The sequence below is a fragment of the Procambarus clarkii genome, chromosome 1, assembly GCF_040958095.1.
Source record: "Procambarus clarkii isolate CNS0578487 chromosome 1, FALCON_Pclarkii_2.0, whole genome shotgun sequence".
Classification (NCBI taxonomy): Eukaryota; Metazoa; Arthropoda; class Malacostraca; order Decapoda; family Cambaridae; genus Procambarus; species Procambarus clarkii.
The window spans coordinates 45,180,024-45,198,051 of NC_091150.1; the positions used below are offsets into that span (position 1 = coordinate 45,180,024).

An 18,028-nucleotide genomic window follows, 5' to 3' on the forward strand; every position below is an offset into this window, starting at 1 on the left:
AAAAATAATCTATTATAATGGCTACAGAATACCTTAACAGATTGAATAATATAGTGATATAGGCTCCTTTCTAGATCATCACTAACCTTCAAGGTGTTCATATACTCAAGGCATTGTTTGCACTCTGCCTCTCGCTCCTTGACCCGTCTGGAGTCTAAGTTTCTCTTTAATTTTGCAACCTCTTGTCGGAGTTCTTCACACTGACGACATCCATCTGTCATCCCAGTGATGTCGGAGGCTCTCCGGGACCTGCGACTTTCACTCTTCCTCTTGACCTTAGGCGAAGCTGGCATCTTCGGAGAAGTTTGACTTAGATTAAGAGATGACTCATTCTCGCCATCCTTTACTGGGGCTGTATGGGAAGAGGCGGGCTTGGAAGTGGTTGATGAAATATCTACCTTGGATTGACTGGCAGCCTGAATAACAAGTTTACTGAGTTCACTGTTGCCTTGAGCACTGGCCTTGTTGAACAAGTATGTAAATTCTGCTTGGTCAAGGGCTGGCTGTATGAGACTCTCCAGTGAGGAGTCACATCCACCAAGGAACATAAGGAGGTGAGCTTCACTAGCAACCACATCACTAGCAGAGCCAACATTATCACGTGTCTCTTCTACAATTGTTAAAGGCTCAGAAGTGGACGATGTAGATTCTCCATCACTTTGGACAACTGCTAACTGGCCATCAATCACTGCCTTCTGTGCTATGACTGCTGCAAATTCTGACAGAACCATATCCATGGATGCTGAAACAGAATTAATTATGGCTGTATCTCCTGCACGATACTGAGCCAGCACTGCTTCATACTTATTACTCAGTGTAAATACAGCCTCTTCCATTTCCTGACGAAGTGACTCTTCAGCTGCTGTATGCCAGCGTTCTAATGTGGCTGCTGTTGGGTGTATGAGAGTAGCTACTGGCGAGTCATTTACTGTGAGCAAGTTGCTCAATTTTCTAAGTGATTGAGCAGCTTCTGTATTGACTAGCTCCTGTCCAACTAGGTCCTGTGCCATTGACCAGATTTCCCGCATTCTCACCTCCTCCAGCAACACAGAGTCATCATGAGGAGGACCAGTACCTGTCACAGTCTCCTGAGCCATCACTACTGCTACCTCATGAAGCTTACCCTCTTTGTACTGAGTGATCAGGTTGGCTAATGACCTTTCACGCTCTAATAAGCGAGACTGAAGGTCCCGGCATGTCTCGGTGAGGGCAGATGATGGGACTACAGGTGTACGGCCACTGCGTGACTGATGGCAGATACTGGAAGCCACCTCCCCTTGCACCACTAATTTCTCTGCTAGCAAACTTGTATAGAAATCTAATGGTGCCATTGTTTCCATATCAAAATCAGGGTTAGTCAGTTTCTTCTCCAAGAATGAAAGTTTTCGGTGGGCTTCTATTAATTCCTGGAGTTTAACTGATGCTTCATACATGTGTGGTCGTTGAGCTGCTTGAACAACCTGGGCTACTTGTGTTAATACCACAGTCTCGTAAGCGAGCCGCTCAGCAAACATCTTTAATTGCATTTCTCTTGTCCACTTGCCAGCTGCCTGTAAGACAACAAAATGACCAGTCAGTTGTTATAACTTTCAGTTCTTTTTCTAACATATTTCACCATTATAACCCAGAGTAAAATCAAATTGCACGATATTTATTAATATTTATAAGTATCGTACACCTTCATTTCAATAAATTTTCAACAAATCTTAAACAAAAATTCACTTGAAACATGGGTAAGAGCTAACATAAACAAACCTTAAGATGGTCTCGACGATTAATTAATTCGGTCAACTTCTCCCTGAGCATATCTTGCAGGCGCATGACTAATGGACGGAGCTTGACGACTTGAGCCTGGTCGAGCGGAGTGTGGCGGAGCTCGGCTATCTTTATAGCAGTACTCAAGCGTTGCTGTAGCGAGGAGATCCCGGGGGCGCCACAGGAACACACGCACTCCACTGAGCCAGCCCAAGCAACACACTCACTCAACTGCAACATTAAGGCATGATAATGGAGCATGAAAATCTCAAATCAAAGCTATAATTTGTATTTACTATACCATACTGAAAGTACTTATTTAATTCTATTTTTATCATTTCTTAAACTTGAATAAAGACATCTATATAAAGCAACATAATGCCTGCAGACATTTTGTAGCTGGATGAATATGACAACCAGTTAGTTGTATGTTCGATGGAAACTTTCCTTTAGTTTTTTCAAGGCACAAAATAAAAACAAGCTTATCATGGAGGAGTCATTAGACTAACCTGGGACTCAAGTGTTGACAACACTTTCTCCAAGCCAGCCAATTTTTCTCGCAAATGTTTGGTTTCCGAATCAGAACGGGTTAGTTTGACAGCTTTTTCAGGAGTGACTCGGGGTGAGCGCAGTGTTTTTCTGGGCAGTGATGGTGATCGCATGGGAGACCTGGAGATGCAATGTTACACTTTATTAACTGTTATAAAATAATTTATGTAAGTTACAGCCCCACTCCTATGCCAGGTAAGTCCACTACGGGCTCAACATAGCCCATGTTACTTGGAACTTTTTGTTGCCAGAATCTAAAACAAACAACATTTAAGTACAATTTTAGTGTCACAAATTTTATAATACACTAAATTTTAAATTTTGACTGTAAGATTAATTGCACAATGTCTTTCATAAAACACAGGTAACCAATATTTACCTAAATTATATTTGGCTCATTGCATTTGCATATGTTAAATACCTTACGAGAAAGCAAAAACAGATCAGTAATACAATAAGAGAAGAGCAGGTTAATACCTGCAGGTGACCTAGAATACTGACTTGAGAGATGATGCTGGATGAGTTGGAGACCTTGGCTGTGATGGTGTCTTAGCAGCAGCAGCAGCATCATCCGTGGCAGCTGATGCTGTAACTGCCTCACCACTCAAACTTAATACCTGCAATTACAATCCTCACATGTCTTAAATTTAATGATAAAAAAGGGAACCAATAGTTACATAATGTGTATTGCAAAACTATAAACAAAATTATTCTTTCCTTTTTATAAATATAGCTACCACTCTTGTCATGTGTTATCATTTGAGAAAATACTTGTTTCTTTTACAGCAAAAATTCAGTGAATTAGTATACCTTAGCTAATATTTTATTCTTTAGCTCGTATAAAACCACACTGTCTTGCATCAGCAGTATTATACTCGGTATACTAGCTTGTCTCTACTTGCAGTAACTGAATTATGTGGATAATGCTTGCCTATTTGCAGATTATACCTTAAACTCAAAAATTTTACATTCAACAGCAATATTATAATGTACAGTACAATCAAACTGAGTTTTTTTTTAACATAAAAATTCAAACTGCCCAAGAATAGGTTTGCCTGTACACAAGTTGGTGCCCAAGACCCATGCAACCAATTGCTGTACTGTGTACGATGCCAAAATAACACACTCTCGGACTCCTCACACTTGTGTATTTATGCACATTTTGTATTTCATGCATCATGGCACCTAACTAGCTTTATATATCTTATTTTGTACTGTATTTTGGTTTGAAGACAGTAGGAATATTTAGTAATATGTTAATATAAGTGTTTTTTTGAGAAGTGTTCAAAATAAAGCTTTCAACTTGTGAAAAGCTCCAATGAGCTGATTCATTCAGTTATTCCTTAATGCATAACCATCCATATCCTTGGATATTAACAACTGCACTGTGCAAAGAACCTTAAGGCGCTTTAAGGGTTGTGTGATTTTTTTTAATTAGACTATATTTTAAGGCTTTTTAATGTTTTCATTGCTCTTTGTGATTTGAAATGAAAATTATTGAGTTTGGAAACATTTTGACATTAACATTAGGCTGAACATTTATAAAAACAACAAAAAATATGTCCTAAACAGCTGCACCATGAAATTTTTGCCAAAAATAGGTGTGCAGTGAAGGGGTTAATAGTACAGCCAGCCACATACAACACACAACCTATCCTCCTGATTAGATAGTACTTTTTGCAACTATGTAGACCATTGTACATACATAGATGTAACTGACAATTAGATAGTAGGATTAGAAACTATTGACTTTATAAGAGCCCAGAAAAAATAAAGCTAAAATCTAACTTAAATATTCCTAGGAAGGTTAGGTCAGGTTAAATTTTCTTTGCAACATCACTACAAAAACTTTTCCAAATTCAATAGTACCAATTTCTACTTCTAGCTGTGTTTTATGTCAAGAAAGGTATGATGGTCCTCATCATTACTATAAATACTACCTAAATAGGAGGATGGGCTGACAGCACAGTATTGTATGTTTATCACCAGAGAGCTAAGGGACAGACACGTGAGCCATGCTCACTGTAAATCAACATATATGGCCCTGAGCAAAGTATGACAGCAATGAATGAAGATACATAGGCTAATAGGACTAACAGTTGTTCATATCAACACTGAACTCTCATGAATAGATTTGAAGATTCAAGGAGCATGCAAGGGCTAGTCAATACACATGTGAAACAGAGTAGTAACACAGATCACAATATAACAGAAAAACATGACCCCACAGCACACTAGAAACCAAGTTTCAGAATGCTAAAAAAGTAAACTCATAGAGGTACCAGCCTGCTGATGGCACACCAGGACAACAGTAATTACCTAAGTGTAGTTATAGGAAGAGAGCTACGCTCGTGGTGTCCCGTCTCCCCAGCACTCTGTCATATAACACTTTGAAATTACTGACAGTTTTGGCCTCCACCACCTTCTCACCTAACTTGTTCCAACCATCTACCACTCTGTTTACAAAAGTGAATGTTCTTATATTTCTCCAGCAGCTTTGTTTCGTTAGTTTAAATCTATGTTCTTGAAGTCTTCCCTATCAATTTTAACGATTCCTGTTACTAATTTGTATGTAGTGATCATATCGCCTCTTTTTCTTCTATCTTCTAGTTTTTGCATATTTAATGCCTCTAACCTCTCCTCGTAGCTCTTGCCCTTCAGTCCTGGGAGCCATTTAGTGGCATATCGTTGCACCTTTTCCAGTTTGTTGATGTGCTTCTTCTAAATGGCATATCGTTGCACCTTTTCCAGTTTGTTGATGTGCTTCTTAAGATACGGGCACCATACAACCGCGGCATATTCCAGCTTTGGTCTAACAAAAGTCGTGAACAATTTCTTTAGTATTTCTCCGTCAATGTATTTAAAAGCAATTCTGAAGTTAGAAAGTGTAGCATAGGCTCCTTGCACAATGTTCTTTATGTGGTCCTCAGGTGACAGTTTTCTATCTAAAACCACCTTTAGATCCCTTTACTTTGTCAGAATTCTTTAAAGATTTCTCACATAATTTATAGGTTGTGTGGGGTCTATGTTTTCCTATTACACATTCCATAACATGGCATTTATTCACATTAAATTCCATTTGTCAAGTGATGCTCCATATACTTATTTTGTCCAGGTCTTCTTGAAGGGCATGACAACCATCTAGATTTCTTATCTTCCCTATTATCTTACTATCAGCAGCAAACATGTTCATATAATTCTGTATTCCAACGGGTAGATCGTTTATGTAGACAATGAACATTTCCGGTGCAAGAACTGAACCCTGTGGTACAGTATTCCACTCGTGATTCCATTCCTCCAATCCGATACTTTGCCTCTGATTACGGCCCTCATTTTTCTGTCAGTCAGGAACAATTTCATCCATGTTAGAAGCTTACCCATCACCCCTCCAATATGTTCCAGTTTCCAGAACAACCTCTTATGTGGAACTCTGTCAAAAGCCTTTTTTAGGTCCAGATAGATGCAGTCAACCCAACCATTTCTTTCCTGTAAAAGCTCTGTGGCTAGATCATAGAAACTGAGTAAGTTCGTTGCACAGGATCTTCCAGATCGAAAACCATACTGTGTCTGATATTATTTCGTTTTTCTCCAAGGTGTTCTACCCATTTAGTTTTAATTATTTTTTTCCAATATTTTGACTATGACACTTGTCAATGATACAGGTCTATAATTAAGGGAGTCTTCCCTGCTGTCACTTTTGTAGATTGGAACTATGTTAGCCTTTTTCCACACTACTTCTACAACTCCTGTAAACAGGGATGCCTGAAAAATCAGTTAAAGTGGAATGCTGAGCTCAGGTGCACATTCTCTCAGAACACATAGTGAAACTCCATCTGGACTAACTGCTTTGTTCTTACTTAGCTCCTTGAGCATTCTTTCCACTTTGTCTCTAGACACTTTCTATGTGCTCTAAGTTGTTCTCTGGAATTCTTACTGTGTCTGGTACCCTGAAGATATCATTTTGTACAAACACACTTTGGAACTTTTTGTTTAATGTTTCACACATTTCCTTTTCATTTTCTGTGAATCTATTTCCCATTTACAACCTCTGAACATTATCCTTTACCTGTAATTTGTTGTTTATGAATTTATAGAATAGACCTGGTTCTGTTTTACATTTGTCTGCAATCCTATTGTTTGCAATCTTTTCAAAATTTCTTTCTGCCTCTCTTTTCACTGCCATGTAGTTGTTTCTTGCATCTTTATATCGCTGCTATGTTTGGGGGTTTGGCCTCTTCCTATATTGATTCCATTTTTGTGTCTTTTGGTCTCTGGCCCTCTTGCAATTTCTGTTGAATCCAATCCTATTTCCTAGTTCTGCATTTCTGTTTTGATATAATTTTTTTGTGCCTTTATCATATATTTCACAAAACTTGACATACATCTCATTTGCTTCCTTGCCTAGCAACAAGTCTGTCCAATTATACTCACTTAAAAAGAATTCTAAGGTTGCCATAATGTCCTCTCCTGAAGTCAGGCTTTTCAACTGCTTTAACCTCCTTATTTTCTTCCAGATTATAATGCATTGCATACTTTATTCCCAAAAAGACGTGGTCACTTTCACCCAAGGGAGGAAGGTACTGAATGTCAAATCTCTCTTCCTCCTTCCTGGTGAATATCAAATCTAGCATGGAGGGAACATCCCCTTCCCTCATCCTCGTAGCTTGTTTAACAAGTTGATACAAGAATGTTTCTAGGATGAGGTCTACAAACCTACAGGTCCAAAAATCTTCTGTTCTAGCTTCATATGCTTCCCAGTCTATGGATCTCAAGTTGAAGTCCCTGACTATCAACAGTCGTAATCTATCTTTATCTGCTCTCGATATAATCTATCTCATTATTGTTATAAGACCCTCTCATTTACTATCTAGCTCCTCTTTTGTTCATGTGTTGCTTGGCGGTGGACTTTCTGCATTTATGATCATTAGTTTATCATCCTCATGGCAGATCTCTAATGCTATTACGTCAACTTCTCGTGGATTGGCAATTATTATTTCGTTCACCTTTAGGTGAACAGTCATGAGATATTTGTGCTGGCTTATGAAAGTGAACATATGAATAAAGGTAAATGCTGAAGACCCATTGGCCTATATGAGGCAGCTCCTACTGTACTGTATTTATATCCAGCCAAGATGTCGAGATCCTGTTTGGAGGTCACCTGTGTTTGCAAGTGACAGTTTGGAAGGACTTTGAATTATTTAGGAATACCTTTTTGATGACTATTCTCCATCTGAATTCCTCGACACATTATAACCCTGTGGAGATACTTGAAAATTTGTGATACGGGACTGACTGCACAAGCTGTCGCACTCTTATGTTGCTTTAAGGCTTTAATACAACAAAGACTCTCATACTGTATATCATTTCCTGACAATAACACACTTCACAAACTCTTGTCTACTGGATTGGAATAAATGTGTCTTAAAACCAGTTGCTTTAGTATCCTCTACTGTTTTCATGTCCTGGCACTATAACTATGTACCATATCCAGACATTATAACTACCATGTCCTGGCATTATAACTACCATGTCCTGGTATTATAACTACCATGTCCTGGTATTATAACTACCATGGTATTATAACTACCATGTCCTGGCATTATAACTAGATTATTACCAGAACTGAGAGGCCTCAGCTATGAGAACAGGTTGAGAGAACTCGTCCTCACAACCTTACCAGAGAGAAGAAACTAAGGGGATACGACAACTTTACACATCTTGAGGGGAAGAAAAATGAATAGAGGGAGCCTATTTAAATTAAAGATAGGTAGGAGAAGAGGACAGTGGTGGGAGATTGACTTCCAAGTAAGGCCAAAAGATTAATTCATTGTGTCAAGGGACAGGAAGCCAGAGTGTATTTATACACGTTTGACTTTCAATCGAGGTCCCCCTCCTCCGCTTTCCCCCAGGCTGAATTACTGACCCCACCCAGGTGCAAGAGTCGGTAATGCAAGATTCAATGTCAGTAATGTAAGTAATGCAAGGGTCTTCCTTGAAAGATTGCAAGGAAGTTCTCGTTCCTTGTATGGGTGGTCAGCAAGTGGAATGCATTGAAGGAAGAGGTTGTTGAAAATAATTTTATCCACAACTTTAAATGATACCATGCAAACATCAAACAAGTTTCTACTATAAAAGTATTATTCTTAAATAAATTGTGTTCTGCATTCCATTATTACCTTGGATTCAAGTGTATTGAGTCTCACAATAGCTTTCATGGCTTCCGAGCTTGATGGACTATCGAGCGATTTTCTGCGTAATCGTGAAGACTTGGTGGATTCATCAAAGCTTTTAGACCTTTTTGGTATTTTTGGTTCCTTGGGTTGGCCATTTCCACCCTTGGTTTCCTCTTCCACCTAAGTAACAAAATGCAAATCTTATATACACTAGACTGATCTAATATCATTTAGCACCATTTCAACAGACTCGCATGCAATCATTGTTATTGTTTCTAAATTGCTTACAGACATTTCTTGAAGATTAAAGCACATTTATTGCACATTCAATGACATAGCTTAAGCCTTCATCAAATAATATCTAGCAATAAAGTTAATGGATTAGTCTAGAATGCAAAATACTACTTACATCTGGTAATGCAGCTGCAGACTGCATTAGCTGTTCAATCTTTGCTTCTAGCTGAGACAACTTTAACTCCATATCTCTCGAGAGAGCAAACGACTCTCGGCCTTTGAGACTTTGAGTTCTCCTACGATCTCTACTTTCTGCACGACTGATTTTCTGCTTCAAGAGGCGAACCTAAAAGATTTGTTTCAAGAATTAGTTATATATTTACATAGCATATAAAAACATCAAGTTGAGAATAGTTTGGATAAAGTTATGATTACATTTTCCTTTAACCCTTAAACTGTATAACACGTCACTAGCTGGGGCGAGTAACTGTTGCGGAATTGTGCACCGCAGCTATTGATGTGTTGGAATACTGCGCAAGATTTATAAGTCTTGCGGTTACACGGGGTTCACATCAGCTTCCTCAGGGCTCTTGTAAACAGACGCCATTTAAACAAAAATCGTGGGCAACATTCCCAGGTGTGAGAGCCTCAGTACTGAGTGAGCAACCAAGGTTGGTGCATGCAGCATGAGCTAACAGTACTGCTGTTCAGCTTGTGACCACAGCATCACCTAAAAATGTCAAAATAAATATGTAACTGGTATTATTTAGCTATGATAGTATTACAGAAGACCCCTGACTGTGATAAAAAAAAACCAGGATACTAATAATAGCAGGATTGTTGTGGTAATTAGCGCTGTGTGTAGTATGGTAGGAGGAGTAATGCTGAGGGAGATGGGGTCTGCTTAGACTATGTGGCCACCTGTTATTGTCTGAACTCATCACACCAGCTTAGTGGTTCGCTATGGTGAACACAATTGTAGATACTTATATATAACATGTGTATATAGTGAAATAACAGCAAAAGGAATATGTTGGGAGGAGCCATTTTGGTGAATGAGGTGGCATCATCTGCTGGCTGCTGTGTCCTCTTGTCATGCAATTTTGTTGTGGCCACTATGTTGTTTGGACACAACACAAGCTTAGTTGTACAGTTATGGTGATTAAAACATGTAGATACTTATATAAAATGTGTGTATATAGTGTAATAACACCACTAAGAGTATGGTTGGAGGAGGAATGTTAGTGCGTCTGGCCTTGAACGAGGGAGGGAGGTAGGGAGGGAGGGAGGGAGGGAAGTGTCTGCTGACTGTGTGGGGTAATCTCTTATTGTCTGAACTCACCATACCACCTTAGTTGTACAGTTATGGTGAACAAAAGATGTAGATACTTATATATAATGTGTGTGTGTATATATACTGTAGTGTACAAACAGCACAAACGGTATAGTGGGAGTAGGAATGTTGGCGAGTGAGGGAGGAAGCATCAGCTGACTGTGTGGCAATCTTAATTATTGTCTTGACTCACCATACCAGCTTAGTTGTACAGTTGGTTCACACATTTTATTATATATCACACTACACACTATTGAATAATGTTACTGCAAAACAACAGAGAAAACCTCAATCAGATACAATGAAATAATTAGGTAATAATATCTGTGGCAGCTTCCACCTGACAGCTTGAGTGGAGCAGACCACCTCCGACGCTAGCTCTCTCTCTCGACGCCTTTTTTTTTTTTTTTTGCCAGATTTCTCCACCCTATTGCGGCCAAAATATGCCACCTATGATATTTTTATTATTTTTCCCATGATCAGGGAACACAAATGAACACTTTTATAAGATGAAAATTATTTATTTTTATTTTTTTTATTTCTTGCACCTGGACATGTTGCAGGCTATAATTGCAAGATCAGCCCAGGGGGTTAAAAGACTTAGAGTAGTACCAATCACAAAATAGATACTGTACTGCCATTATATGCAAACTTGCCACAAGACAAAACTGAAAATGGAAAAGACTAGTCGTATAAACTATAAAAGCGAGAAATGGATTAAAGAACATAATTATACCTGCTTCTCTGAATTGGTGAGTTTATTAGTCAGATCTTGTATTCTGCATGTCATGAGACTCAGCTGGGAATTAAAGTCTCCTTCGCTGCCCTTAAGGTCTTGCTTAAGTTTCAAGTTGGAGAGTTCCATTTCATCCTGCTGATTTTGAACTTCCCGAATTTCTCTCTTCAAAGCCTTGATCTCATTCACAGCCTTCTCAAATCTCAGCCGGAGTTCATTGTATTCATCAACCAGCCTGTTGAGGGATGCAGGAAATATTTTGAATGAATAATATAGTTTAAGGGTACTGATGTCCTGACACCCGTACAGTACTTGAAAAGAAACTATAGTACCTCTACTGTTGCATAAAACTTAACCACAAAAATGCCATGAGGTCCTCAAATCCACTGTACTACAATAACATGGCGAAATATGAAAGGTATCTGAAAAGATACTTTTTCAAAATAATTAGAACATGATTTTCTATGACTGAGAATGCTTCATAATTATTGAGTGTTTTTACCTACACAGAATCAAGATACTTTTGTACGACCTAAAACAAAGATATTAAGATATTTTATATCTTTAATAAAATTTGTAAATATGAATTTAAAAATAGTAAAATATAAGAGTGTCTAATTACATTCCTTTGTACTTTTTAGGTAGATGTACCCAAACTTAAATCGTACAGAGACAAGGATAATCACCTAGATAGATGCATAATGAACATAATGTAGCCAAACACAGGTGCCACAAGACCCAAAGAGCTGGAGCTCCAATGCACATACAATATAGTACTGTACTGTACTTTATTCCTAAATCAATTGCAAATGCTACCAAAGCATGCTGACACACCATGCTATCTGATATGGCACATTAACACTTGGACAGCAGCTAAATGAAAATAGTCATTCCTGCCTATGCCCAATAGAATTTTTTTTTTTAATTCCATTATAGGACATTAATTTGTAAGCAAAATTTAAGAAACATGTGAAAATAAGTGAATATTTATCTTTTTACTGGGTGGAGGTGCTCTGAAAGGTTGCGTGGTGGCCATGTGGTTTGGCATCTGTCAACACACCATGTCGACTTTGCTGACACTGAGGTATAACACACACAACTACTGTGTTCTTCTCATATGTTTCATTGATTGTTTATCACTTGTTTCTATATTTTTACAAGAGTATGTGTGTTGAATAACTTGATAAATCACATAATTCACATAACACATGATAATGTTTGAATTGATATACATACCAGGCTTACCTGGTATATTTCATTACAATCATATAGTAGTGAAAACCATATAAACATAATGTACAATGGTATTGGGCTTATATCTGGTGTTGGCTAGTCTGACTGGTAGTAGTCGGAGCATAAGCACAAGGGGGAGCTACCGAGAACACTGCCCATAAGTTGTCCTTAATAACCTACAGAGTCTATTGGTAAAACTTATATCAAGAAAAGCCAGAATATTAACTATGTACCAACATTCATACTTATGACACTCACTGTTCTTTGTCCAGTTCATCTGGTTCTAGAGTGAAATCAAAGTTTGTGAGGTCACTGATGGAGTCTATGCGAGGAAGGTTTTTCTTAGAGGAGAACCTTTCACGGCTGCTGGAAATGGATAAATTGGAAGATGCTCGTCGGTCCTGAGGAAGAGAATGGGAAATTAGCCTTGACAAAGTTATTATTAAACTTAAATAGATCAAATTAGTAAAAATTCCATACTAATCATGTGAAACGTACACAGAAGTTAATAATAACAAGATTGCATAGAGAGTAAGGGAGTATGTATGTGTGTATCCACATACAAATTAGAAACTTTTGTATGTAGTACCTCTAGGAGTTTGCACCATCTGCTGATGTAGACTTGACTAAATGTAAACTGTCAGCAGAACTGGTTGATACCTGGTTGATGGGGATCTGGGAGTTCTTCTACTCCCCAAGTTCTGACTTGTGAGAGTTTGGTTCACCAGGCTGTTGCTTGGAGCGGCCTGCAGGCCCACATATCCACCACAGCCCAGTTGATCCGGCACTCCTTGGAGGAAACAATTTAGTTTCCTCTTGAAGATGTCCACGGTTGTTCCAGCAATATTTCTTATGCTCGCTGGGAGGGAGTTGAACAATCGTGGACCTCTGATGTTTATACAGTGTTTTCTGATTGTGCCTATGGCACCCCTGCTCTTCACTGGTTCTATTCTGCATTTTCTTCCATATCGTTCACTCCAGTACGTTGTTACTGTATTTTACTGTGTAGATTTGGTACTTGGCCCTCCAGTATCTTCCAGGTGTATATTATTTGATATCTCTCTCGTCTTCTTTCTAGTGAGTACATTTGGAGGGCTTTGGGACGATCCCAATAATTTAGGTGCTTTATCGTGTCTATGCGTGCTGTATATGTTCTCTGTATTCCTTCTATTTTCGCAATCTCTCCTGCTCTGAAGGGGGAAGTGAGTACTGAGCAAGACGTACTCAGTACTCAAAACGAGACAACAGAAGTGACTTGAAGAGTACAACCATTGTGATGGGATCTCTGGATTTGAAAGTTCTCGTAATCCATCCGATCATTTTTCTGGTTGATGCAATATTTGCTTGGTTATGCTCCCTAAACGTTAGGTCGTCAGACATCATTATTCCCAAATCCTTTACATGCTGTCTTCTTACTATGGGCACATTTGATTGTGTTTTGTACCCTGTATTATATTTAAGGTCCTCATTTTTACCATACCTGAGTACCTGGAATTTATCACTGTTAAACATCATGTAATTTTTTGTTGCCCAGTCGAAAACTTTATTAATACCCTGTACCTGCTTGAAATTTTCTAATGTCTTCAGCCGAGGTAATTTTTATACTGATTTTTGTGTCATCTGCAAAGGATGATACGAAGCTGTGACTTGTATTTTTGTCTATATCTGATATGAGAATAAGGAAAAGCAGTGGTGCAAGGACTGTACCCTGAGGTACAGAGCTTTTAGCTGCGCTTGGACTCTATTTTATTTGGTTGACTGTAACCTGCCGAGTCCTGTTTGACAGAAAACCGAGTATCCAGCGTCCTACTTTACCGGTTATTCCCATTGACCTCATTTTGTGTGCTATCGCTCCATGGTCACATTTATCGAAAGCCTTTGCGAAGTCTGTGTATACCACATCAGCATTCCATTTTTCTTCTTGAAATCCAAAACCCGAAATCTTCTGTTCCGTTCGAAATCCATGTTGGCCTGGGTTGTGAAGGTCATAGGTCTCCATGAAACTAGTGACCTGACTCCTAATCACTCTCTCAAATACTTTTATTATGTGCGACGCTAGTGCAACTGGTCTATAATTCTTTGTCAATGCTTTGCTCCCTCCCTTGTGTAGAGGGGCTATGTCTGCTACTTTAAGTGCATCTGGTATCTCCCCCATGTCCAAGCTCTTTCTCCACACTATGCCGAGTGCCTGTGCTACCGGCACATTGCATTTCTTTATAAATATTGAATTCCATGAATCTGGACCCGGAGCCGAGTGCATGAGCATGTTTTCAATTTCTCTTTCAAAGTCTAGTACGCTCGTGTTTATATCAGTTATATTTACAGGGGTTTGGATATCCCGCATAAAGAAATTGTCTGGATCTTCCACTTTTATGTTGTTTATTGGAGTGCTAAACATGTCCTCATACTGCTTTATCAGAATTTCACTAATTTCTTTGTCATCCTCCGTGTATGAACCTTCACTTGTATGAATAGGTCCAATACTGGCAGTGGTTTTTGCTTTTGATTTTGCATATGTGAAGAAGTATTTTGGATATTTCTTTATTTCCTGAATTCCTTTCTGTTCTAACTGCCTTTCTTCAGTTTCATATGAGTGTTTCAATTTCCGCTCGATTTCTTCAATCTCCCTATTTAAATTATTCCTTCTTTGACGAGAAAGTCATGTCTGTTTGAGCATTTTCGTTATTTTTTCCTTCTTTTATAGTGCCGTCTGTGTTCTCTTTCTACGTTGGATCTCTTTCTGGCTTTCCTCAAAGGAACATGTTTCAGACAGACTTGATACGCTTCAGAAGTCAGTTTTTCTATTCCTCCTGTAGGACTTATATTACTTAGAACAGTTTCCCATGGAATGTTTGTAAGTTCCCTGTTTATTTTCTCCCAGTCTATCCTTTTATTATTGAAATTGAATTTACTGAATAATCCCTCTCACTTCATCAACATTTTAGGTCTATTCTGAGTATTGATAGTCGTTTGCACTTCAATGAGCTTGTGATCTGAGTATGTGGTATCTGATATCGTAATGTCCCTGATAATGTCTGCATTGTTCGTAAAGACCAGATCTAGAATATTTACATTTCTCGTTGGTTCTGATATCTGCTGGTTATCTTGAGGTTATCTCGAGATGATTTCGGGGCTTTTTAGTGTCCCCGCTGCCCGGTCCTCGACCAGGCCTCCACCCCCAGGAAGCAGCCCGTGACAGCTGACTAACACCCAGGTACCTATTTTACTGCTAGGTAACAGGGGCATAGGGTGAAAGAAACTCTGCCCATTGTTTCTCGCCGGCACCCGGGATCGAACCCGGGACCACAGGATCACAAGTCCAGTGTGCTGTCCACTTGGCCGACCGGCTCCCTAGTGAAAGTGGTTGAGTGAAAATTTGTCACAGAATCTAAGTAGTTCTTTAATCTGCCTTTCTGCTTGTCCGAATGAGGTCAGATGCTTGTGGCTAGCATCACCCAACTTTCCAAGATGACACTTTGGGTTATGTGAATGTCATAGGTCAGTCAGAGGTCAGTCACAGTACTACCTTTTAAGAAATATTACCATTTATAGCAACTCCTTCAATTTTCATGAATTCTGAAACTGGAAGGGGGGATCCATAGAGGAAAACAAATCCCTGCCATTTACCTGGGCATTCTAGCCGTTTACTGGTACATTTTCGGTTTATATGCTTATTCCACCATTACTTATAAACAATGAAAATTCATTCATTCTGACTACTTAGCTCTTACAGTATTAACTTTTCTGATAGAGGGGAGAGAAAGGAGAAGAGAGAGAGAGGGGGGAGAGAGAAAGGGGCAGAGGGGGGGAGAGAAAGGCAGAGGGTAGAGAAAGAGGTAGAGAATGGGGGAGAGAAAGGGAGAGATGGGAGGAAGGAAGAAAGGGAGAGAGAAAATTCCTATATTGAATGTAATGAAATGTGTCTTTCTGGTAACTCCAGAAAGACCTTGCCTGCAAATGATTGCTTGCCTTGCTTCCTTCATTGTTCATTTCCTTCCTTCAAGCAATAGCTTGTTTTTCTGCTTAACCTTCTTGGTTGGTTGTCTCACTTTTAAAGTTCTCCTCACCTCAAAGAATGAGATCTGGTCATAGTTCTCAGTAAGTTAGTGGGGGCTTAAAGATGCCTGGTGCAGTTTCTAAGGTTTGTATATACCAGTACATAAGGACCAGTAGCCCCCCTGATCCTTATGCAATGGTATATACAAACCTTACAAACTGAAGTTATTGGAGAATGTGAACAATGCTAATTCTAATACTCCCAACTGCCAACAGATGGAGGCCCAGGTCAACCAAGGGGCGGATGCATGAGAAGCACAGGATATACATACAGAAATCTAAACACGCCAAGCACAAATAAGCCCTAACGGGATGCAAATCCACATCCTAGAAATCAGCAGAATAAAATACAGCACATGTACACAATGACACCATCCCCACACGTCCCAGCACCCTGGAGTCTCAGGGCAGACATTCCCAAGCCCAAGTATAGAGTCGTGTAGGCTTAAGGCATATAAAACTTCCGTGCCATGGCAAAACTACCCAGCAGCAAAGCAAAACATCTGCACTAAGAAACTCAGCCCGAGCACCCAGACAAAACAAACAGGAGTGCCCAAGCCTTAGCATTACAAATTTTACCATTAGTAGATGTCATGTGAATGTATTCCTTGCAAATACTAATGATTACCTACTTAATCACCATCCCATTATTACACTACTCTTGCTCAACTCCCTAAAACTGCTGACCCTATAAATATTTCTCTATTTGCTGCATCAACTACACAAAATATTTAACGGTATATCCAAATCTCTTAATTTTTCTCTAGTCCATCTGCTTTCTTGGACAGATAATAATCACTATCAAAATTCTTCTGCAATATAATTTGCTCACTTTGTCCTGTCGTTGTCGCTCCATCTCTCGTATCCTGCTGCATAATGTTTCATTTTCTTCAATACCACGATGCAAGCGATCCGCAGTGTGCTCAAGCTCCTTCTCTGTTGCTTTCAGTGAATCACGTAGACCTTCAACCTAATGCAAAAATGACAAATATAGTTATAAAAGTTGAGTCTACAGTATTAATGAATGTCACATGGCAGGATCATAATACCAAGAATTTTCAGAAGAGCATACTGGTACATTGCACTAACACTCCATAGGTATGTATAATTTTGTTTACATTATTTGGTAGGGTCAACCTCCAGAAATTGTGTCGACTTGATATTGGTCAGTTTCTTTAATACAGTGTACAGTAAATTAAAGTATATTATATGTTACTTTCTCAAATTCTAACTGCATATCAGTACATACATGAAAACATACGTATAAATGAACTCTTTCCGAGAAAACATCCATGCTGGAGTTGATTAAGTCTATGTAGAGAATCAAGTGTGAAGAAGGATCAAAGTTTTCAAAGGATTAAAGCGGAAAATGCACTGGGTTTGGGCACCGAGCAAGTGGAGCCTGAAACAAGGTTGCGCTGGCCACCCAGGGGGGTCACCAGGATGACTCTCCCGTGATAAGACTCCAACTGAGCAAGAACCCGAAACAACAGCTGAACCGTAGGAAGAGGTATAGGTAACCTCACCTTGACCAGTCCTGCCGAAAGGCATCCACCGCGAACGCACTGTGGTCGGGGAAGGGTGCCGCATATATCGGGAGACGCCGAGACCATGCCAATTCGAAGAGATCCAGCTCCGGGAACCCGTACGTCTGGCAGAGCTGACTGAAGGAGTCAGCGTCGACTGTTCATTCCGTGGACAGGGGAATGAACCGAGACAGGCCGTTTCGCCAGGAATGTTGGACACTTCCCCTGGATATGAACCACATGGAGTCAAACCCCGAGAAACCAGCAGATGAGCCACTCAAAGCGACCAGCCCCAAACAGGCTAGGACCGAAGGGAACCCCCACGGTTGAGGCAATGAACCACTGGAGAACAGGGCTCCGAATGGAGCCAGATCAGTGGAGCCCTGAGCGACTCAAACCCTCTGAAGCCACAGCCAAACTGCCGCGAACTTCC

At 39.6% G+C, this 18,028-nt stretch overlaps 1 protein-coding gene across 2 annotated transcripts in view; it reads right to left on the bottom strand.

Moving 5' to 3' along the window:
• The window catches only part of LOC123775184 (myosin phosphatase Rho interacting protein outspread), a 96,750-nt gene that overhangs the window by 14,885 nt on the left and 63,837 nt on the right, over positions 1-18,028 (bottom strand). For both annotated transcript variants that reach the window (XM_045770347.2, XM_069303666.1), the window contains 9 exons: positions 16,902-17,039; positions 12,272-12,414; positions 10,781-11,015; positions 8,887-9,057; positions 8,481-8,657; positions 2,806-2,921; positions 2,265-2,424; positions 1,756-1,986; positions 87-1,550 (listed from right to left, as the gene is read on the bottom strand). In XM_045770347.2, the coding sequence (XP_045626303.2) occupies positions 87-1,550; positions 1,756-1,986; positions 2,265-2,424; positions 2,806-2,921; positions 8,481-8,657; positions 8,887-9,057; positions 10,781-11,015; positions 12,272-12,414; positions 16,902-17,039 (2,835 nt within the window). The remainder of the gene's footprint in view (positions 1-86; positions 1,551-1,755; positions 1,987-2,264; positions 2,425-2,805; positions 2,922-8,480; positions 8,658-8,886; positions 9,058-10,780; positions 11,016-12,271; positions 12,415-16,901; positions 17,040-18,028) is intronic.